At 41.0% G+C, this 24995-nt stretch overlaps 1 protein-coding gene across 1 annotated transcript in view; it reads right to left on the reverse strand.

Moving 5' to 3' along the window:
• Nucleotides 1-24995, reverse strand: part of RABGAP1L (RAB GTPase activating protein 1 like) — a 247065-nt gene that overhangs the window by 50545 nt on the left and 171525 nt on the right. Inside the window, 1 exon segment of the mRNA XM_079314187.1 lies at nucleotides 6899-7027. Coding sequence (XP_079170313.1) covers nucleotides 6899-7027 — 129 coding nt within the window.

Here is a 24995-nt window from a genome sequence, read left to right on the forward strand (position 1 = left end):
GGTTTGGGTTGGGAGGGACTTAAAACTCATCTTGTTCCACCCCTCTGCTGCAGACAGGGACACCTTCCACTACACCAGCTTCCTCCAAGCCCCATCCATCCTGGCCTCAAACACTTCCAGAGATGCGACAGCCACAGCTTCTCTGAGCATCCATACCAAACCCCATCCCTGGCTGTTTCCAAATTTTTTTTTTTTTTAATATCTGTAACATCTACAGGAATAAAATAACCACAGCATTTCTGAGAAGGACACATACCACAATGGCTGATCGAAAAAGACAAAGGCAGCTTTAATTTTTTTCCCTAAATGCAATCACTTCCCAGTGCATTTATTTTAAAATTTCCTGACTTAAGAAATAGAAGATAATTCTCTGTGGGTGCCTCGAACTCCCAGTAGAAATACAGCTTCTCCCTTTGCCATTCAAAGGAGAGATTTCAGAGTTTCTCAGGTCACAGGAGTTGAGTTCTAAAAAAATGCAGATACACTATTTGTCAGGGTCATAGACAACACCAAAACTTTCGCTGGCAAGTTGTGCCTTGGTCCCAGTGTCTTTTGTATATGAAGAAACACATTTCCTCAGAACTACTATGATGGTTACTGCCAAGCTGCTACCGCTCCCTCAGACCTGACTGCCATAAAGATATCCAAGGGAAGCCCAGAGCAATTTCCACCTCCAGGGAGATTTTGCCACTTTAAGTCTCAACAGTTTTGTTGATACTTAAGTCAGTATCAAGGAACACTTCTGTGCCAGCATAAACATGGGGCTCAGAGCTTGTTTCCAGGCATTTCTGCATCTGTACTTTTACCTACATCTCTTTCTCTACAAAATATGAAATCCTGTGGCTTTGTCCTTTTCATCGTGGTTTGTAAGTACTGATGCTGGGATAAGTTTTTTCTTCTACAGCCTCTTTTGCATCACAGAAGTGTCTTTAAAAAGGACACCATCTTACTGGGAGAGTAAGAGTTGCTCCAAACCTGCCAGGCACCATCGTCACAGGTCTTCTTCATAGTCAAACTCGGCATTCTTTGGGAAAATCAGTAACTGGTTTTGTTTTCTCCAAAGGAATAGAGAGTTGAGACCTTTTCCGCTAAAAAATTAGTATGAGCACTGTGCTGTCAATAGGAACTCCAGAACTGCTACTGCTCAACATGCAGACCACTGCAAGTAAAGAACTTCTTATGAGATATTTTAATGTGTTACCTAACGGGGTGGTGAGTCAATGCTCCAGCCAACCTGCATCTGGGATTCAAGTTCAGCTTGGGAAAAAGGTTCACTTCCTCTTACTTCTAGAGCTGAGTTATTTTAGACACATTCTGGCAAAGAGGCCAGAAGGCAAAGCTGTCAAACTGTGACTCCTTGCCACCTTCTTCTCCTGCTCTCTGTACTATTTTCAGAGTCAAGGATGGAAAGCAGGTGCTATTCATCCATAGGGAAAGCACCAGTTTCAAGAAGTTGAAGCCAGAAGGCCTTTTGAAGATTCTTTCCTACTTCCATTTGGAAGAGAAACATCCACTGTCACACTGAAAAGCCCTGACTCCTGATGGCTCCGAGGTCAACAAAATGGATTTTGGTGGTCTGCTGAACCATGCAGCAGCTTTCAGGTGCCCTCCTTACTTTGCTGAATGAAACCACTAAAATTTGGGCAAAGTGATTCAATGGCTGAGGATAGAGACAATAAATGTTTGTATCAACTTTCCCACCTTAAACTTTTATAGTTCTTTGAAGACCCTTACCTGCAACACTGCTCTGGTTGATGCCACTGCTCACAAGCACATATGTTAACTAGTGACTAATACAAAGACACCAAAATATTTGTACTCAGTCAGACTTTAAATTGTTAAAATGTGATTATACTTAACTACTACTAAAATTGTATTCCTTTCCTACTGATAAAGAATTAATGACATACCTGATGTCCCGTACAGTACCCACTCAGTGCAAACGAACAAAACCAAACCAACCAAACAAAATAAAATAACTGAAGAGTTTTACTAATGTAATGCTTCAACACCATGAAAATATAGCCTCACTACTGGGCAACATGCCTGCTCATTTGAATATTAAATAAGTATTATAAGTTAAAATAAATAAACATTTCAAGCTGAAACTGTTGTTTTGATTTTACAGCATTCCTTTCTACAGTGTTAACATTTATTACAATCACTTTTAATGTCCAGCTCCACTGCAGGCATTTTAATCTGATTTCAGGGTGCTGGCTCAGTACAGTGCTCCACACTACAAAGCCCAGCAGAAAAAAGGAAGCTGGAGCTGCAAACAGGACAGGCATTGAAAAGCAGGACCCTTGTCACCAGGATAAATGGATCTGCACTTCAGAGATAAGGGCACATAATAAGGGGAATTGATCACTGGCTTCTAATAAGAAATCACATACAAACATGGCGGGGTTTTCTACACATCTAAACCAAACCCTTTTCAATTTGGTTTGGCCTTTTCTTATGAAGTTGACAAATGAGCAATTTTTAACCTGTCCTTTATACTGTAAGATTAAATAGATACAGCATTGGCAGAATCAATGCTTGTGCAGTTTCAGGGCCTTTTGGCAGTTACCCCCTTTACTGATCTGCGGCATTTGGGCTGTCTTACCACAATAGCAAGATTCCCAAGTATCTGGATAAATGCACACATATAGAGATAAGCGCAGAGAGAGAGAATGCTCAAGAGAGAAGAGAGAGAGCAAACCAGCTATTTTTAATCCTACCCATTGAAATTCACATAAATCAACATGAGTTAAACCATGCCTGTAAAAAATCACATCCAGATAGAAGATCAACACAGGTATGCGATCTTTCTTGCTACTGAAGAAGGTGAAAGATGAGACCAGGGGTCACTACAGTGCCTGAGCCCGTAACAGAAGGTCACTATAGATGCTGCCCCTTGATGGAACAACCTGTATATCTCATCCCATGTGTTCACCTCACCTTCCCTGGTCCCAAGGAATGACATCCCACCTATCCTTGGTAATTCGGAGGATGTCCCTACCTATCCATCTGGTACACTCAACCTCATGGCATTTCCAGAGCTGCAATGTAACACTTTCTGAATGGCAGCTCTGCTCTGTTTCCAAATGACACAGGACAGTCTTGGAGAAATAGGCACAACTCCCAGAATTCACAGAAAACTGACAATCCAGGAAATTTTCATATGGAGTAGATCTCCCAGTGAGACCTTCTCCAGTTGTACACCTAACCTGCCTGAAGTCAGGTTGTAAGAACAGAGGTGATGGGGCTCCTCTATTAAAATCCAAGGTCATTGTAACTTCTTTAGGACACACGGATCTGTACAAAAGAAACGGCAAGAAGACATAAAAGGCAACTGAGGCAGATGTTTGAGCATGAAGAATTTGTCAGATGTATTCATCATCATGATTAGGACAAACCTTCATGAAATCTAGCAGTCTTACTTCATTCATTAATTATCAAATTGGGCTTACAGAGACACAGAAAAACTTCTGAAAACTATTGTAAAGACAGAAAAATTAAGAAAGTAGAAAAAAAAAAAGCCCTCCCCAAAGCATAAGCATAAAAATCCTTCTGTGATTACAATCCCATGCTATATAACTTCTTAGGCCATATTATGTCATAGTATGAATTAGCTCAAAATGCTCTTTAACAATGGAATATGACCCAACAAGCCCTGTAAGAAAACATTACTGTTAATCTAATTCCACTGATGTTCCCAGTGATTTCCTTACTGGTAAATGACATTAAGTCCAGACCTCATGAATACCCACCAAAAATAATTCTTAGTTAAAAAAATTCTCTAGCACATTCTACATAGAAATTTCATTTAATAGCAGCTTTTTTCTTTGTATTTGCAAATCTACTCTTAAGAAAAAGATAGATACCAATCCTTCTCAAAAAAAAGCAATATGATAGAGCTATTTCCAATACAGCACTTTCAAAATCCAAGGGTTACATCCTGAACTCAGCTGAATAGCTGTGAAATTAAGGAGAAAAAAACACCAAGTAGTTTTAAATTTGAGTTCTGTAGGATGAGAAGTAGCTCATCTAAAGCTCAAGAAGAAAGTAAGCAAGGAGAGGTGGATTTTTATTACATTTAAACTCCCATTTTGTTTTGCAGTAATGTGGGAACAAAATTAAAAGAAACACTGTAAAAGATACAGCTCACTACAAAGCCTGGTCACAATACAGTTCTGTTTTTAAGTTCTTATGCGACTGTAATTAGCTGAGAAATGTGAAGAAAATCCTCCATTCACTTACTGTGTGATACTTGCTCTAAAACAATCTATCGTTTAGTCTGCAAGTACCAATTTAGCCCATAAGCAGTGGAAAGACACATGGTGGCTCTTTCATACAGCATAAAAAAGCAGTTTAAGTGTCTGGTTTGACCTTTTTTTAATAGAGCAAGTTCTGCTGCATTCAACAAGACACACAACTGCTCTTCATACAACCTCTGTGTTCCCTGTGATTCTACCACATGATGAGCATGACTAAAATCATGTCATTGTTATAGGCCAGTTAACCTGACCTCAGTACCTGGTAAGGTCATGGAACAGTTCATGTCAGTGCCATCACACAGCACTTAAGAGGATGGCCAGAGTATCAGATCCAGCCAGTGTGGGTTTAGGAGGGGTAGGTCATGTTTGACCAACCTGATCTCCTTTTATGACCAACTGACCATCTGGTGGATGTGGGAAAGGCTGTGGATGTTGTGTACCTGGATTTCAGCAAGGCCTTTGACACTGTATCCCACAGCAAAATCCTAGAAAAGCTGGCAGCCCGTGGCTTGGACAGGAGCTCTCTGTGCTGGGTTAAGAACTGGCTGGATGGCCGGGCCCAGAGCGTGGTGGTGAACGGTGCTGCATCCAGCTGGGCATCAGTCACCAGTGCTGTCCCCCAGGGGTCTGTGCTGGGGCCAGATCTGTTCAATATTTTCACTGATGACAAGGATGAGGGTATTGAGTCTTTCATTGGTAAATTTGCAGATGACCTTAAGCTGGGAGCATGTGTTGATCTACTGGAAGGTAGGAGGGCTCTGCAGAGAGACCTGGAACAGTTGGATGGATGGACTGAGTCCAGTAAGATGAAGTTTAAGAAGTCCAAGTGCCGAGTCTTGCATTTTGGCCACAATAACCCCCTGCAGCACTATAAGCTGGGGATGGTGTGGCTGGACAGTGCCGAGACAGAAAGGGACCAGCAGGTGCTAGTCAACAGCCAGCTGAACATGAGGCAGCAGTGTGCCCTGGTGGCCAAGAAGGCCAATGGCCTCTGGCCTGTATCAGGAATGGTGTGGCCAGCAGGAGCAGGGAGGTCACTCTTTCCCTCTACTAAGCACTGGTGAGGCCACACCTTGAGTGCTGTGTCCAGTTCTGTCCCCTCAGTTTAGAAAGGACATTGAGACACTTGAGTGCATCCAGAGGAGGCAACAAGGCTGGTGAAGGGCTGGAACACAAACCCTGTGAGGAATGGCTGAGGGAGCTGGGAGTGTTCAGCCTGGACAAAAGGAGAATCATGTGTGACCTTATCACTCTCTACAACTTCCAGAAAGGTGGCTGTAGTCAGGTGGGGGTCAGCCTCTTTCTCCAGGCAGCACTGACAGAACCAGAAGACACAGTCTCAAGCTGCACCAAGGGAGATACAGGTTGGATATTAGGAAAACATTTTTCACGAAAAGAGTGATAAAGTACTGGAATGGTCTGCTCGGGGAGGTGGTAGAGTCACCATCCCTGGATGTGTTTAAAAAAAGACTGGATGTGGTACTCAGTGCCATGGTCTAGTTGAGGTGTTAGGGCATGGGTCGGACTCGATGATCTTGAAGGTCTCTTCCAGCCTAGTCATTCTGTGAATTCTCTGTGAATTCTGTGAAACTGCAGCCTTGTACTCAATAGTACAAGACACAAATAGTCTCTTTCAACAGCAGACTTAAAATTCAAATACAATTTTACTAAAATGCTTGCACAGAACTTCCTTTCCTTGGCTGGAATAAACATTCAGATGGCCAGACCTATTTTTTCATAAGATCAGTGTTCTAACCAGAAGGAAAAAAGCCCTTGCTTAATAAATGATCAAATTAAACAGCACAAGGGAAATTAACAAATATATTGAGAGAGATAAAAAGAGGCAGAGTGTTGGAGAAACACACTTCCTAGTGAGATGTTCTCCATGCATCACTGGGCCATACCAAACATGCACTTTCTATCAGAGTTCACATTCCAAGAAATGACGAAAATGCTTTTTCTCCGAGATGTTAAGCCCCTCCACAGTGATACATATTCCAACAAAAAAAAAAAAAAATCCTGGACCTTCCAAATGACCACTTTATGAACCTCTGCAGCCATTTTAAACAGGTTTCCATCCTCAACAGCTTACATGTCATGTTTTTCTAATTTGGTTCAAGTCCAATACTTGTAGTCAGTATGTTCAGAGTAGCCTGATTTTTGACAGCAGAATCTTGAGTAGCGTAGAATATAAAAACATATTCTGTCTTGGTAAGCTTGATATACAAACAAAACCCATTTCTACCACAACTCAAATGTATTATATGCAGCACTCAGCAGATAAAAAGCTTCTGAGCGAAACAAGTAACATATGAGCTTTGTTTGCACGATTATCATAGTGATTAATTAGTTTACTGCAATTACTGTTTATAAAACAAATAATTAATTAGTGAATTCTGATAATTGTTGATAATGCACCATTTTTAATTATTAGCTTGTACCCAAGCTGACAAAAAGTCACAGATTCACTTTCCTTAAAGACAGAAAGTGTGCGTGTAATTATAAAACATACATAAAAAGCAATAAACCAGTTATTTAATTTCTTTACTTTCCACGTGCTACTGCTATTCGTAACATTGCATTTTACTCTTCCTGTACAAACTCCCAGGTGAATGAGAAGCAACGAAGTCCATCCTTACCTTAATATTGCAAGCTTGTTCCATGAGTCTCCGGGCGTTCTCCTCAGCTCTGTACCTCTTGGGCAACTGAACTCTGAAGAATTTTAAAGCTCCTTCAAAATCAGCCTGTAGAAGGTCCTCTTTGGAGGTCTGCAATTAAACACAGGGAACTCAGTAAACCCTAGGAACATGCAGTCATGCTCTTCTACTTGATTTGTCATTTACTGGATGCATTCCAGACCACCAATATTCACATTAGCTCAAAGTCATCCTTCTTGAAATTGGTTTTCTTAACTCTGCTTCATAAAACAAACAAAGGCTAAAGCCCATCCAAGAAATCCTAGGTAAGGCAGCACAGAGGACTGCAACATGGGAATGGATTTTATCATTCTATACCTGCCAGGTAAGAAAGGGATTCTGGCTCAGCCTGTCAAGATGTCAGTGAGGAGAAAAAAAACCCAAGCAAGCAGCAAAATCTAGGATAAATTATTATATTTCCTATAAAGCTTGTGTATTAGATCATTACTGATTCTCATGTTACTGCCTTAAAAAGACAAAGTATATATATTTAATGTATGCATAGCCACAGACATGAAGAGCAGAAGCATGCCATTCATACAAGGCATCAGCATGTCACAGTGATGAAGTCCGTGACCCAATTTCTCAAAGAACACCAAGCCAGAAAATGTTCTACATGCTCATTTCTACATCTCCCATACTCCTGGACGTCTCAGTGGCATCAAGTCTAAAAGGTCAGAAGATGTCAGACATTCACCATGAATCCACTCCTGCCACTGACAGAGCAATGTGATTCACAGGGACAAATGTCCCGTCCTCCAGGTTACTAAGACCAGCACTAAGAGATTCAGAAGGAACCAAATCCCAAGCTTTGGGACAGTTACTTTAAACAGTTCACAGAAACGGAAGGTCTTGACAAGACATTCAGGACATCATTTCAAAAATGTGAATTTGAAGGGTTTTGACCTAGAAAAGAGTAAACAAAACTCTGTCAATGTAGGTTCTCATTTGGTGGAGATCTACACTGTGTAATGTGTATAAGTGCAAGTACCTCAGCAGCATCACAGGCACTTTTGGTTAAGGATAATTGCTGAACTAATTGCTCATGTACCACCACCACCATTTCCATGTGTGCCAACATTTCCATGTGGGTATTCTCCTCTTTCTCCTGGGTAACAAACATCCAGTGTCATTTTTGGCCTCATTACACAGTGGGTACATTACACACACATACGTTCAAAGTTTAATAACTATACTATTATCCACTTGTGTGGGAGTTAATGTCGGGAGGACGGTTGTCAGGACAAACTTAGGAGCTCTCTATATTCTGGTCTTGAAGTTTGTAGTTTATTGTTAGGGCGTGGGTATAAAGGTCCTGCTAAGAGCTGCCAACCATAACTCAGAGCAGACCAGAGAGAGAAGTATGAGAGGGAGAGAGAGTAAGAGAGAATAACAGCGAGAGAAAAATAGAGAGCGATTTTCCATTTACAATACGTCTTCTATGTTGAGTATTCTAATTTCCACTAACCAATCTACCACAAGATGCTAATTTCCTAATATTTGCATGCAACCTATAGGAATCGCTATATTACCATGTTTTATTGCTTTCTTATCTATAAACCTTATCTCTAAACCTTTCCTGCCATACTTGGAACAGGATGTCTTCTGGCTCCTTGGTATTTGTGCCATTTGGCATTACCTAACCAAAGGAAAGAGGCTTTAAACGTTCACATGGTTGCTCTCAACCCCACAGTTGAAAACTGCTATCATTTCTATTTCACTTATGGTTTCCAAATCTTTTGCTTAGCACTCATGTTTATAAGATTTTCCTACTTCCTCATTCCCAATACACTTGAATCCAGAGAATCCCACAATGGCTTGGGTTGAAAGGGACCTTAAAGACCACCTTATTCTATCCCTCTGCCATGGGCAAGGACACCTTCCACCAGACCAGTTTGTTCCAAGGCCCATCCAGCCTGGCCTTGGATACATCCACAGATGGGGCAGCCACAGCTTCTCAGGGCCTCACCATTCTCTCAGGGAACAAATTTCTTTCCAATATCCCATTTAACCCTGCCCTCTGGCAGTTTGAAGCCATCCCCTCTTGTCCTGTTACTACAGACCTTTTCCAAAGTCCATGTCCACCTCTATTCTATTCTTTTCTTATTGAGTTTGCCCAAGATTTATTTGATCCTCCCACCATTTATTGCCAAAAAAGCTGCTGGGTCAACACTGCAGGGACCCAGGAAAAGCTGCCTTGGGGATGCTGATGAGAAATGTTCAGCTTTACAAACTATAGCATTTGATCCTGTCCACAATAATTTGGCAGCTGCGCAACTTGGCTGAGGCTCAATCAGACAAGAATGCTGCGCTTACCGAAAGCTGGGGCAGTTGTTATTGGATTAATTAGATTTAGTATGGCCAACATCACACTTCTGGATGATTTTTTCTCAGGTTATAAACAGTCTTGCTACACTTCAAGCCAGATCACTGTTTCACACCCCCAGTGGGCTGGTTGTAGGAAGTTGCCGAGTGTGATGGGAACAGCCAGTCGGGCCCAGCATCACTACCCAACCCAAGCTGGAAACCAAGGGCTTCTAGGGAAGTTCACTGGATAATGGTAGAAGAAAAGCAGTACAGGTTTCACAGGATCATAGAATCATTAAGGTTGGAAAAGCCCTCCAAGATCATCAAACCAAACACTTACACAGAACTGCCAAGTCCACTGCTAAAACATGTTCCTAAGTGCCACATTTGCACATCTTTTGAATTCTTTCAGGGATGGTGACCCCAACACTTCCCTGGCAGACTTTTACGATACCTAATCACCCCCTTACTAATATCTAATCTAATGGGTATTAAGAAAAAAATTAGAATTCGATGCCCAGCTCACAGAAATGGATCTCTCTTTGTTCTCAGCCATGTTGGTATCTGCAATCACTACCCAGTTCAAACAGATTTCCCAATTACATTGCTAATCTTCTGTCTTGGGATACTCCTACACATCCAGTTCTCTCTTCTTCCCTTCATTTATAACAATTCTGTGTAAAACAAATCAGATTTAATTTTCCTAGGCCTCTACTTGAATCATTGTTTTAGCACTATTTTTAACAGTCTCCAAATAAATTAGATTTATTAAACTGTAACTATTGACAATTCCAAGTTCTCCATGCTGAAAAATCTGTAGTCAATGAAAATCCCGTAACATCATGGAAATAAGAACTTCTCTAACAGAGTTTCCTGAGCTAAGATCATAGTTACGAAAACTGCAAATCATCATATTGTACAGACTGGTTTAAATGAGTGATAGAGCCCAGGCTCATCAGCTCCTTCTACTTTACTGAATATTTTCATTTCCTTAAAATAATCTGTTTATCAAAATACTAGTTTAACTATTAAAATCACAAGGAAAAGAGTGAAAAATAGAAATTTTGACATTGCAGGATTCACATTTCCTGACATTTTGTGATCTTAATCAATTAATTATAAAGGTATCTCTGGAAACTTCTGGCAGCTGTTTGACAGGTAGATATTTGTAAATCTTTGTTTCAAGTCACTCAACTCCTGAAACTCACCAACAGCTAATTTCTAAACAGTTGATTTCTCCTAATAAACAATTTTTAAGTTTAATGAGCTAATCATTTAAGTGCATTGCACTTTTGTGCATTTGGGAACTTTAGGAAAGTTTTTTATTATTATAGATGCTACTTTTAAGTCAACATGTATTTGATTAAAATTATTTTCAAACCCACGCAAACAAGGAAAGTCAGTCAGAACTATGACCAAAAGGCTCAGTTTGCCTTTTAGGGTTTGATTAAACATGTTCTCAAATGTTCTTCCCACATCATTTAAGTATTTCAATACAGTCATAAAATTATCTTGAGTAAGTTGAAAATTAGGAAAAGCCCATTCCCAAAAGTATTAGCAAAGCTTTCAAATTTAAAGGTAAAGTTTGGAAAAATAGCAAATGTTCAAAAAGCAAGAATAGAATGAGAGACTTAAACAATGTTATTTTTTTTTTAGTAAATAATGTTACTACTGCTTTCCCAAAAATATTTAGGAAACTGTAATTAAGACAAAGGGAAAAGTCTTGGATTTTTTCTTTAATTTAATTTCTCTGTCTTCAATTATTAAGTCTGCAGCTTCATTTATTACTGACTCTATCAAAACTCCTATTGCCACATGGGAACTAACATAACAGAAGAAATTTTGGATGAACCATATTGCACATCCTTAATTTAGTTTGTCCTCCTTCATACAAACAGATAAAAATTACTTATTTCCACAGACTTTCAGGTATATAATTAGATTTCTGTAGAATGCCACTAAGCAGAAACCACCTGTTTTACACTTTAATAAACATGTGTCCAAAATGAAGCCAAGAAGTTAAAGTCTGAAAAGAATCTGGCCATGCTTTACTATTACATTTGCTTCTGGGACACTCAAAATGCTTGCAAATATCCTCCAATTTTTCAGAACATAGTATTTATATACATAAATATATATAATATAAAATCATCTATTTCTGTTTAATGCCTATAACACACAGATATTAACTTCTTTTAAAAAATTTCTGGTTTTAACTTCTTAAAAAAGATGTAAAACCAAGTATAAAACAAACTGTAAAACCAAGATACACAGGCTATCTATTTCTAAACAAGACTGTATTGCTGCATATTGCAAGATTTTGCTTTGTGCTGCCCTTTCACGAGCCACAAATGTGAGAGCTGCACAATGACTCAGAGAGGAAGATCCTGATCTTTTGTGCTGGATAAACTCGGAGTCCAGGATTGGGCAAGTTTGATGGACAAAACTATGATGCTGCAGTAACATTAGAACACACATCTAGGACAATAAACTCCATTGCTGCCATCTTTTGCAGTGTGTTTCTTATTAATGGTATGTTCTGTTATTGCCCAAGCTAACAGTTTAGTCCAAAATTCTACCCTCCCACTCACCATGCCAATCTATCCTGAATTCCCTGTCAATCCTGCTTTGTGCCAGCAACCTGCTTGGAATTCCCTTTTGAAATCCCCTAAAACTCGACATCTCATTTGTCCATGTGACCCAGTAGTCTCCCCTACCTCTCTCATTGGATAATGTCTTGGTGAACCCTACCCTTTATCCCTCTTCAGAATTTCTCCAATTTGCTAAGAATTTGTACGTTCCCCATGAACCTCCTCCATATTTAAGTTGTTGCACGTTCACCATCTTTGTCTTTTGCCCCGTGGATTCCCCAAAGTAATAAATCCTTTTTATCCTATGCAAAAGACCTCCCCCTCCTCCTTGCCTCCTTCAAATGCAATCTGACAGCCCAAAGGCCATGGAGCCATAGCTCAAGCCACATCTAAGGCCTCCTGTTCCCAGAGCGTGACCCACTCCAGGCAAAGGAGTAGGCCTGGAGGGCCTGCTGGCAAAGTGAATGCAGCTCTGGCCATCGCTTTAGGCATCTTCTATGTCCAGCTATATTATCAAACACTTATTTTCCTAAATAAAATCCATGCTTTCTGTAACACACTGGTACGAAAATGCTGTGGAAAAATAAAACACCTCTAGATTTGTGAGTGGAGAGCTGGGATCTACAAACATGGCACTGATCTTGTGCGCACTCAGCCATATCTCTCTGCTCAGCACTTCACCCTTGCCTTTCTATGTAGCTTCAAACTTACATGGCAAAGTTCATTGTGCCACATAAAGAACTGATGCAGATGGGTAAGAAAATCATCCGGCTTCATCTATCCCAGGTCATCCCAAAGGGTTGAACTGGTGCTGCTCTACCTGCCCAAAAGTGTGCTCAGGTGAGGAGGTTATCAGAATTTTTCTAAGACTGGCATAAAGGTCTTTTATGCCTTTATGCAGTGTTATAACACTGCAATGACACATATTCTACCCATCCCAGGCATTTACCCCTAAAACCACAGCAGAGAGAGAAGATACACACATTAAAAAAACCAAAAGTGCCTAATTTTAGGAAACACTGATGTTCTGAAGGATTTTCAGTTCTGTTTAATATACAAATTCTCAATCCTCAGAGATTCCTCATTTTTAACACATTATCAGAACACAATCTGTCCTTTCTGAGAAGGGTGTATGTATGTCAAGAGAGGTATATTTAACTAATAAAACCTGACAGGGAATCACATTGACTCCACAAGGCAAGTTTCCCTCATGACACAAAGCACTATTTGTATTATTTTGCCTTTTTCACACTCTTTCTTAATAAACAGTACTATGTCACACAGCAAAGCCAAACTGCCTGGAAGATAGGGATGTGAAATTGCCTGGTAGACTCCATCTGGAGGGCCAAATACAAAGCCTGATTAAGTCAAGTGAAAAAGAGCTTGATGGTTTTGTCTCTGCTTTCATTAGAGCTCATCACAATTCACGGTGATTTGGCAGCCCTTGGCCAAGAAATTCATCAGCAGGACGAGTGTTTTGTTCACCAGGAGATAACTGGAATAATGATAACACACTTAACAATTCAAAACACGCATCATCAGGGACTAGACTCAATTCTACAAGTGACTGTAAATCCCCAAATCCAGCTGCACTGTAGCAATCAAGGAATTTGTGAATTTTTCATTTTCATTTGGCATGTCCATAGGCAAGGAGACAGTGTTCCAACCACCCACGCTGCTACAACTGAACAGGTTGCAACATACAGAGCATACGGATTTCTGTGAATCCTGACGAGCACCAAGATGCGTTCAGTAGTATGAAAAAAATGGACAGATCACTGTATTTAACCACAATACGGGTATGAGAATAAAGGAAAGACACCACAGAAAATGAGGGGGATCAGGAAAGGACGGTCTTCCCATGATCACACAGAAATGTCATTCTAGTGTGCCAGGCCATGGACAGAGCAATGCTTTGAGCTGCAGCCAGGTGTGGTTGCAACACCCTGAGCAGATCCAGTCAGGACTAGGCACTGACTCCCAGATTTGCCACTCTCTTGTGGGTTTGAGGTTGCTTTGTACACCAGGAGAAATGATAAAAGCATGTTCTCTGTGCCACAACATGGCACACCAAGTGCAGGCACCATCCACACATACAGCATTTGCCATGATGGATGAAAACACCCTTAACAATTTACTTCCCAAATCATTCTACACAAGTATTTTCAACTTTTTAACATATGTCCACTGCCTTTCCAAAACCAAACACAGAAATAGCAAAAGTCAAAATGCATGAATACAGCTTGATTTTTGATGAGTCTTTAAAGCCAACCTGTGATGTCAGAAATACAATATCTCAAATGCTGACTGTTAATGCACTTTGCGTCAGTACCTAGAAGGTGACTGAGCACACTGCTTATCTGGAATCATTACAGGACTGAAAACAAAAGCACTCAGGGATTTAGGAAAGATGGGATTTTTTTTATTCAGTCCTGGCTGATGATCCTTCAAGCTAGTTAAGGAGTGCCACTGGACCCCATTATCCAGCCTTCCTGTGCTAAAATAAAAAAGAAAGGCTCAGTGCTTAGGAGACAGATTATGAGAAGGTGAGAGGAAAAAAATAAGAGTCCTCTCATCCCTCCTGAGGGCAGAGGCAAGGATGGGAAGGAGAATGGCAAATTCCCAACTAATTAATTTCATGAAAAGATGATCTCACCGCAAGCAGCCGAGGCACAAAGAGACGATGCCCCATGCCCAGAAGTTCCAGCACCCGACACGCATATTCATTCACCAGCTTGCTCCTCTCTTCGTGCATGTCCTGGGACTTCTTGGCAGGTGGGGTGAGCTTGGCAGCTGGGCTTTTGCAAGGTACCCCTTCTTCCATGAGCAGTAAGTAGTAAGTATCCAGAGTGAGAAGAACAGGCCTTGTGAACGGCAATTTTCAAAAGTGCAAGATTAGGAGAGCCAGCCTCCAGTTTCTGGAATGGGTATGGATGGCTGCTCCAGCAACGCCCCTTTAGCCTCTCAGGAGAAGAAAAGCATCTTTGCTAAGAATCAAGGAAAAATATGATCCACCATGCTGGCTCAGACAGAGTCTGAAGGAGATTTGAAAAACAAACCAGAGAAAACATGGATCTAAAAATATACATAAAAAGCAGGAAAATGGCAGAGAATGAACACAGGGAAGCTGGGCTGCGAGCAGAGCAAGGGCGAGCTGTGAGGGCTCAGTTCCCTTACGGGTGTGTGGGAGCCGGGAGCGGCAGCAGGAAGGGCAGCAGAGCCCGGGCAGCTGGGAGGCTGCACAGAGAAAAGGATGAGCTCATTGCAATCCCTGCTCCGTGACCAGTGCTGCCTCGCGCTGAGCATCAGACACGAAGGGGTGGGAAAGAGGGGGCTGGGAGCAGAAGGAGGAGGAGGGGAAAGAGGAGGAGGAGGGGGAGGGGGGTGCCTGGGCACCAGGAGCCTCTCGGGGGAGAATGCCGTAATAAAAAACCAATGGTGAGCGTGGACAGCCGAGTTCCCACCCTGCCATCCTCCATCAGTTCTCTGCTGGGGTTTGGCAGCTGAATCCCAGCTTACAGCACATCAGCTGCATCCTTTTACGCTCCATAGAGGGGAGGGATCGGTCTCCCAGCCGATATAATTACTTGTACATGCGGTCTGCTTTTGAATGATGAAACACAGATACGATGTAGGCGGGGCAGGGCACCCCTCCCCTCGCCAATGGCGACCGGAGAAGGGCTAGGCTCTTGGGATGCACAGCAAGTGAGTAGCAGCGCACGGCTCGGAGAGCCTGGGAAGCCATAGCCCGTCTCTGCACGGCTCATGCTGGATGAAATTAAATAGTTTAAAAAACGACCATTGCCAGCGCTGTGCTCTCAGAAGGCGTTTCTTAATCTAGAGACGATGGGCATACAGGGAATGATGTCAGCATATGCGTTTGAATGGATTCTAGAAAACTACTGCACATTTGTAAGGAGAATGCAATGATGTCACACCTGGAATCGCCCGTCCATCACCCTGCGCAGAAAACAGCCCACGTGCCTCTGCCATCTGCTAAAGGCAGCCCAGCAGGTACTGCTCCATCTCACAGCTCTGGATTTTAGAAAGCATGTCTTTATACTCCTTCGTTTTTGATCAGCCTCATCATAAAATGGGATATGTAACATAACAACATGCGTTTCCAATTAGAACTGACAGAAATATTCCACCTTTCTAACATAAAGGTCATAATTTAAAATACTGTGAGTAGCTCTAAACCACATTGGCAAACATTTCTGTAACTGTATATTTAAACTCCAAAAATAGTTTTTCTAACATATCAAGAAAAAACATATTTACTCAAAATACTAATACAAGGTAAATATCCATAAGGTGGGGTCACTGATTTAAAATAATAAACGTTAATGAATAACTAAAATACGGAAATCATCGACACGCTGGCTTGAGGTGACACATGTAGGAGTTGAGAAAAGTGTTAAAGCAGAAGTCAGAGGTCAAAGGCAACAGAAAATGCCAATGAGGCCTCAAGGATGATAATACAGGATTGACTCAGCTAAAGCACCTGCAGATGTGCAGTAGTGAACAGGCTGTTCAGAACAGATGGTGCCCTGAAAGCTGATTTAAAACCCTCAGGTTTCAAATCAGTGTTTTGCAGATGAAAATCTGCAAAGGCTACTGCAATTCTGCCAAGCTGAGATTAAGGCATTCACTAAGCACCTTGTGGACAGAAGCCATGACTCTCTTCAGGACAAAGAAGCCACAACCAACACACATTTCCAGTTTAAGGCTGTAGTCAGGATTGTGACGGGAACTCTCCTATTCCTTCCAAACTACATCTGCATGCAGTTCCAGAGATTTTCGTTTATTATTCAGTCTGTGACTGCACATAGGTAACACCACAGTGCCCAACCCACCACAAGTTACACCACCAGACTGCATGTTGGTAAGGAAAAGGTTTAAAGGAAAGGAAGCAGCTTTGCCTATTTCTGAATTCTATTTTAAACACATGCTGGTAAGCATGATATTCTATAAACATCAGGTTCTACTTCTCTGTGTGGATTAAAACCTTGCTTAAAATATTGAAAAGGAAGAAATAAGAACACTTAAGTGTGGGTGCTGGGAAAGAAGTTACAGAACTCATCAGGCACAGAGTCACCAATGACCCGACACCAAAGCAGGCAAAAGGACGGGGAATTCAGAGCACTAGTAGTGTAAAAAACCTTTAATTCTTTATTGTGAGTCAAACTTTAATCAGCTAATAGCTCTGATCCTCATAGAAATCCTTTTGAGTAAGGTCTGGGCTTATGAAAAATGGAATTAACTGATGATTAAATAAAGTCTGTAAGTCTAAAAATTTGTAATGGGATCCAATGGTTAGAGGTTAAAACCAGATGAATTCAGGTTATAAATGAGGTGCAAATTTTTGGAAATGAAAAAAACTACCTGCAGGATTACTTTCCCAAGAGATGTAGTCTACTACCATCATTATATTTTTTACATATTGTATTTACATCAGGTCTAAGTTGTTTATTTTTTTTTTAAGAAGAGGTTTCCAAGGCTTGACCAAAAATATCTTAATTTTATCAGCTGAAATCCATTGTTCATGTTTTTCAGCAACTCTTCTCACACAGTGTAACAGCGAACCATCATTTAGATTTTTACACTTCCTACCATTCTTATTGATTTTCATATCCTCACTGAACACTACATCTTATTTTTATCCACATCTGTCCAGGAATTGTGATTTTTTCTTCATGTATAGAATTGAATTAGTGTGTCAGATTCTTCAGAACAGCCTGACCGAAGTGAACTTGAAAACTAAAAATAGGCCAAAATGTAATAACTGAGGCAATAACTAAGATGTCTGAGGATAAACACACATTACTCATGCTTTGACTTCCATCTCATGGATTATCTGGTCTTTAAGTGCAGGTAAGTTCTGTTTCCGGCCTTCCTATCCATGAAATGCCTGCTCATTCACACGGCTCTGATGCTGTTCAGAGCTGTTCAGACTTACAGAGATGAGGCCCACTGAACTCAGAAGAAACTAATGCCAAAATAGTCTCAAAGTAAATAAAACTATATAGAATATTATTTAAATTATCTATATTTTGTACCATGATACCAAGGATCTTGATGGGCAGTCCTTTATAAATCTCTGTATTTTAAAATATTAAATCTCTGTATTTTAGTGGCAAAAATGACTGACTTTGAAAAGCTAAATAGACTAAGATGGGAAGAAAAAAGAAAATATTAACTTTCAAGTTGTTGGGAGTCAGATTTTCTTCTCCTTGTTACCTGTGGAATTTTTCCAATCGACTTGCTAAGAAGCAGTGAATGGCTAAGTACTTGAGACTGGGGAGGAGAAGTCCTCTGGTTTTTTTGGGAGTTTCTCTCCAATGGACAGAGACACTGCAATATTAGAAGAAAGTAAAAGGAGAGTGGAGGCAGTTGGATCACTCGTGGCTTCGGAAGAGGAGGGTCACTGCTACCACTAGCAGAACCCAGCCAGGAGTTGCCTCTTCTTCTTCTGCTGGACTCCACACCCCCTGCCCTGCTGGGTCATCCTGGCATTTCAGTTTACTGCTTCTGAGAGTCCTGCTGGAGCACCAGGACTGACACTGCCCCAGGGTTTGTGAAGCAAAGCCTCTCTTTTCCATCCCTTCCCGTCTCGGACACAGCCGCCATCAGCACGTGCTCCCCGCGCTCGCATCACAGCGCCCCCTGCAGCCTCGAGCGAATCACCGCACCTGCCCTGCTCACAGGGAGCCTGCCAGCGCTCCCTGCCGGCTGTGACGGGAACTGCACCAAAAGGGAATGTGCCTGCGGCCGAGAGGAGCGTTACTAGCTTCCTGTTCTGTTATTAATTCCATAATTGCTGTTGTTTTGTTTGCCTTGCTATACATATTAGTAAAGAACTGTTATTCCTATCCTCATATCTTTGCCTGAGAGCCCCTTAATTTCAAAATCATCATAATCGGAGGGAGGGGGTTTACATTCTCCAATCCAGGGGAGATTTCTGCCCTCCCTAGGAAACACCTGTCTTTCAAACTGAGACACAAGTCTACTCCTGTAAAAGGATAAGACATTCAGCACCAGAACAGATCTGAAAATCCACATAAATTAAATAATGGCCACAGTAAGAACTTAACCTCTTATCAGAAATTACTTTGTTCTTTCTGTTCTTCATGGCTAATTACAACTGTGTAATCTGAATTTAGCAAAGGCTGCATCTTGATCATTACTTGAGAGAACATATTAAACCGACTGATTTCTGTAGCAGGTCCCAGCAATGATCCATGCTGGTCGGGCTGTTCTTAAACAGCTTGGAAAGGTGAAGGGATGAGATGACAGTGTCTGCAGATGCTTCTAAATTATTCATGGATTTAAAGACGAGGTTACAATAAAGAATTGCAGAAGGGCCATAAAAGACTGAGGAACTGGGCAGTAGAACAGCCAAGGAAAATCAATGCAGACAAATCTATATTGATGCATACAGAGAACAGCATCAAGTTTCCACATAAACGACAGACTGTGAGGTGACAATTGCTACTCAGAAATGGATCTTGGGACTCATTGTGTAGAGTCCTATGAAAATACTAGATCAGTTCACAGTGGAGGTCAACAAAATGCATCAAATGGTAAGAATTAACAGGAAAAGAACAGAGATCTAAACAGAGAACACCATTATTTTTCAGTGTAACTTCATGTGGGATTCTTCTCAAATATCATTCACTATGCTGGTTCTCCCTTTTCAAAAAGGGGATGATGGAGACGGAGAAGTATTTAGAGAGAATCAGAAGCCCCCAAAGGAGGAGATAAAAACAGACTATGACTATTAAGCCTAAAAATAGAAATTTATGAGGGATATGTAGACTACAAAATCCTGAGTGTTGTGGAGAATGTGAAGAGATACCAAGTATCCAAAATGCCTGCTGATACAGGAACCTCAAGCGCAAGTCAGAGGTGGTAGGTCCAAAGCAAACAAAAGAATCATTCAACTGAAAAAATCTCTGGGGCTACTCACGTGTTCAAAAAGCCAACAAAGAAGCGCCATAAAATAACAATTAATGCAGAATTCTTAAACATGAGTCACCACTTCTTTCTCACAGTTTTCAAGACATAAATTGTTATAGGCAAAACAAAAGAGTTTTATTGTCCTGTTCTTAAAAGTCTTTCCCACGTATCTGCTGCCAGCCATGAGACACTAGAGTAGACAAGCCAGTACAAGTCTGGTGTGGAATGATGATTTGTATGTTTTTCATTCACTTCAAGTACATACTTGGAGAAAATATGTTCCCAAAGAATGGTAAGATTTACTAGGTACACAAGATACACACACTATATTTAAATTATATAAAAAACCATTTTTAAAAAAATTGTTTAAATCAGAACTGCATGTAACCCTGAAAACACCATCTTTGCTTTCCAACATTTAGAAATTACTAATACATGATATAACAGGAGTAATTAGTATGTAAATTGCGGTTCAATGCTACTGAAGAAATTCAGGTCAACAAATTTCATGTTATTGTCCCTGCCATCAATCTTCTATTTGGAAAGAGAGTTTGTCTCCACCCTCAAAATTCAAAACTTATGGTGAACATTCACCTAACAGGAATGGAACTGATTTTAGGTGAGGAGGAGATCAAATGGGCTGAGAGAGTAACTAATCAGCACAGGATGGATTTTCAACACACAAATAAACATGGACTTCTAAAAATAAGTTAAAGTAGGTAATTATAAAGTTTAATACAAATATAAATATAAGTTAAGTAAAAATAAGGAAATTGGTTATATTAAGGCTGGAAATTCAGTGGTCTGGAAGTTGAATGGTTCTGGACATTTTCAGGCACAGACTTCCCTTTCTAAAGAGATCATTTCCAACAAGTCACCCAGGACAGGTTTTTGGCATAGAAGGAGTGGGTCTGGGGAAAGAATTATTCAGCCCAATAAAACTTGAAATTTAAGGCCATCTTCAATTTTGACATTAGAAATACAAAACCAGTAATCTGAGAGCCTCTTAAGGCCTGAATTTCTTTTGTTCTGCTCAGTGCAGAAGGCCTTAATAGAGAACAGATGGTTCTGATCTCTAAAAGCTCCAAAGAGTCAGGACCCTCTTCACTTCCTAAGGTGACAGCTCTAACCCTGGGATCAGCTACAAGAAGAAGATATAAAAAAGAGGGTATAAAAATAAAGGACATGTATTTTGCCTTAGATTCTAATGTGGACATTTCTGTTTTTTTTTTTTTTTTTTTTTTTTTCTTGAAAAGAGCCTTTTGAAAATGTAATGCAATTACAGAGTGGACTAAACCAGCTCACCTAGAATCAAACCCAGCTCTGGCTGGAAAGGAGTCTGCTTGTCAATTACTGGCTTAAAGCAATACTGACTTAAAAATCAGTCCAGGCTCCTCAAGCCATTGCAAATGCAAAGAAAGTTTGCATTAAAGTTTGATTAAGAATCAAACAACCATATTAATTCTTCAACACAAGACCTAAGCCACATAACTTACAGTCTTAGTGCACATTTCATCTGACACCTCTCAAAAAACTACAATAATTGCCACAATTTCATTCCTGACTCAAAGACAATTGACATTTTTAAATTATCTGCATTGACAATATGCAACTTCTATCTAAAACAAGCACCTGTGCAGTCTTCACTGGCTTCAGAAGTTTAGGCAATAAGATTATACAAAATTTCTGTAAGATATGGAAGAAGCTGATTGCTCAACTTATGCTTCTTATATTGCTCGCTTTCATATGAGGGATAAAACTGATTTCCTTATTTGCTGCAATGACTTGAACCCCTTGTTTTTTCCTTCTTAATTTCCTTAAAAGATAGCACTACTTTCAAAACATTAATGTTCTCGGGCTAGATTGTGGTAAGTGATAATTTCAGGAGTAGATGATACAGGGATGCACAATCCCAAGGGATGTCACAGGCATCATTTCAGTTTCCACTGCCAGCCACACGTTCCTGAGGGAATGGATAGAACTTTGCCATGATCAGCAGCATCTAAGGTGCTCAAAGACAGATGATTGCTCTGACTACCCCCACTTCTCACATGCAGAAATCTTTGAACTGTCCCTTTAACAAAGAACAAAATTTCGGATCTGATTTTAAGGTTCTGGTGCAAGTGGTAATTCAGGAGCAAACTGATGGGCAAAATATGTCGTGGTTTCAGTTCACCAGTTTGAGATTTCAAAGCCAACACACCAATTTATGTGGTGGATTTAGTGCTGGCCAAATTGCCAGCGCACCCACTAGAATTATTTACTCATTTCCTGCTCTGAGACAGAACTGGAATGAAGGCAAAACAGGCTCAAATTTTAAAGGGCATAAAGAAAAACTTTAGTAACAGAAGTAAAACAATAGCAAGAATCAGAATAAAACCTTCAGAACACTTCTCTCCCCACATCCACTTTTTTCTTTCCCACTGACAACGTGCAAGGAACAACCCAGCCAGTTTACCATCGCTAAAATAGTCCTTTTACAGTTCACTTAGGGAGAGGAGTCTCTCGTCATACTATGGAGACTTGTCCACAAGAAACACTTCTCCCGTGGCTTCGAAGTCACAGCAAATTGGCCACATGGGAGATTGGAAATCTGATCACTGTGTCACTCCTCTCAACCTACAGTTTTTGAGGGCTCAATCTTTGGCTAATGGAATACACTTTTAAAGATGAGCTGCTCAGAAGCAAATATTCTCTTTATCTATCTCTGAGATCATCTTCATCTCTGGAAACAGAGGTTCTCTTCTTCTTCCCTTGGGGCAAAGGGTCTTCATCACTCTTAAATCTCTCTGTTCAACTTCTCATGGAATCACAGCTACTACAATATCTGCTTGCTCAGCATGAGTGCTTTTGCTCATGTCTACAATTTGAACGCTGCATCCCCCCCGCTTTTCAATGAGTTATAAGAAAAAAAGAGTCTGAGGTATCAATTACTCCTCCATAGCCTTACAAGAGGATTTCAGTCCAAGAGTGAGGCATCTTTGCAATCCCTCATGTAATGGATGAATATAATGTAATTCATGTAAGAATTATATAGTATATTTGTAAGAGCAAAGTAAAAAGCTAAAATCAAACCACAGACAGTAAAAACACAGATCGCTTGATTATATCATTGTAACATCCAACAAAAGTAGGATAGCTCAAATAGACCTAGCTGCAGCAGAGATGGCCCTGTCTACGGAGGCACCCAAGCTATGAGGACCCGATAAGCACCCTTGATTAAAGATAATCAAGGCCATGGAAAAAATGCATCTGAATGCCCGGCTTCCTGTAAACTGAGATGACAGGATACATCACCATGTCGCCTTCCCAAAAGCCAGGACAAGTCCTCATCAGAATTCATCGTCTCCCAAGACATGGTTTTGTCCAGCCCAAGGCTGGTGAAAGAAAACTACATGAATATGCTGAACGACAAGAGAAGACAAAGACCTCCGCTCTGGGCAAGGAAAAACTGTATAAAAACTGGACTAACCAAAGCTGTTTTGTGAACATTGGGGAATTCGGAGCCATACAGTTCGAATCATTGTGTGTTCACCCAATGTCGACCCCGGGCTCAGCATTGTCCTTTTTGATTGTGGCTATGAGGACCGTGTTTCGGTCGCAAAATAAATATCGCTTATTTTAATCATATTTAATTCGGCTTGATCTCGTTTTTATCTATAACACTCCCATCTGGGACCTGACTTCTACTTCACTGTCAGTGAAGACATGTTTTCACTGTCTTCATGTTTTTTCTCTGTGTCTTCACTCTGTCCTTTACTCTCATTCGAGAGAAGATTGAAGGTTTGCAGGTCTCATCTGTGCACTGAAAGAGTTAATATCTCGCCTGAGTCCTGCAGAGAGTCGTGTGATCCCTGCCGGGTGGCTGTTTGCAGTGGACAATTCTTCAAGGGCCATGCTGGGGTGGAAGGCTAGGATCCTCAAGGGGCCCGGCCAAAAGGGCGGTATTTTCTGGCTTTTGCTGTGTTCAGTCCTAGCCACGGGGCTGCTGGCCATCCATCCCCCTGCCCAGCAGCTGCTGGGGCCTAGCCCAGCCTCTGGCAGAGCAGGTCTGGCCCGGCCCATAGCTGCTCCCAGGGCCCAGTGGACTCTGGCTCGGCCCGGGCCAGCAGTGGGCAGGGCTCAATGTCGGCGAGATGTTGGCAGCCGCGGCCCGGCCCAGCATCTGCTGGGGCCTGTGACCTCACCTCCCCCACCTGGCCATGGTACAGGAGGGGGAAGAACTCTCTGCAAAGGCCAGAAATCAAGAGAGCTTCTTCCCAGGCCTGTTCGTTTTTTGACATGTGTGTTCACAGAGGTGTGTTCAGCTTTCTCAGTGGTTTAACAGGTTGTCAGTTCTCAAAAATAATCACCAACTGGTTTTTGTCAGACATGGAGGAAGCTCTTAGCAGCTCCTCTCAGAAAAATCATTGCTGTGGATGGCTTCTTCCCTCCTCACCAAATTTCAAATGTACAAAACCAGCACAGACGGGTTAGGTCAGATGTCTGCCCAAGAAAGACAAATTGAAAAAAGAAAACCTGAAATAGATTATGTATTCCCGAAGAACTGAAATATAAATGTATACAGAAGTACAGCATAATTTTATCTGTGCTCTTACACAAATTCCCTTCTAAGGTGGGGAAATAGTATTTGTGGAACCCTCTGGTTAGTCAGGAATAGTATTTCATACAAACATAAGAGCACAACACAGTCTTCTGAGTTGTCAGAACAAACAGATACTTTAGAAATAAGAAAATACAACATGAATACAGAAAACAAGATGTGACCTCTCTTAAAGATCCAGTCACCTCTGGAGGTGATATAGAAGAGAATGGCTAAGATGCTCTGGAGTTCAACAATACTCAGAATATTGTTTTATTTAATAAGCAATGTGAATGGTGTCTACAAATGCTTCAAGGTGATAAAAGCAAGCATGAGTGGTGCTGGAAGGGGACTGTTTAAGTTGAAGGACAATGCTGATGTAAGAGTAGCTGAGGTAAAATTATAGTTTTAAATACTAAATAAATTTAATCAGGACTAAGAGAAATGGCCTTCTAAAAGCAATTCTGAAAGCTGCTGGTACAGGTTCTGAAATAGATATCGTGTTACATAATAGAACAATAGAGCAGAGAAGCAGTTTTTCAGCCCAGGAGGTCCTTTTCAGTCCAGACACAGAATGAAATAAAGGTAATAAATCACCCTC

Source organism: Erithacus rubecula (genome assembly GCF_903797595.1).
Source record: "Erithacus rubecula genome assembly, chromosome: 10".
Taxonomy (NCBI): domain Eukaryota; kingdom Metazoa; phylum Chordata; class Aves; order Passeriformes; family Muscicapidae; genus Erithacus; species Erithacus rubecula.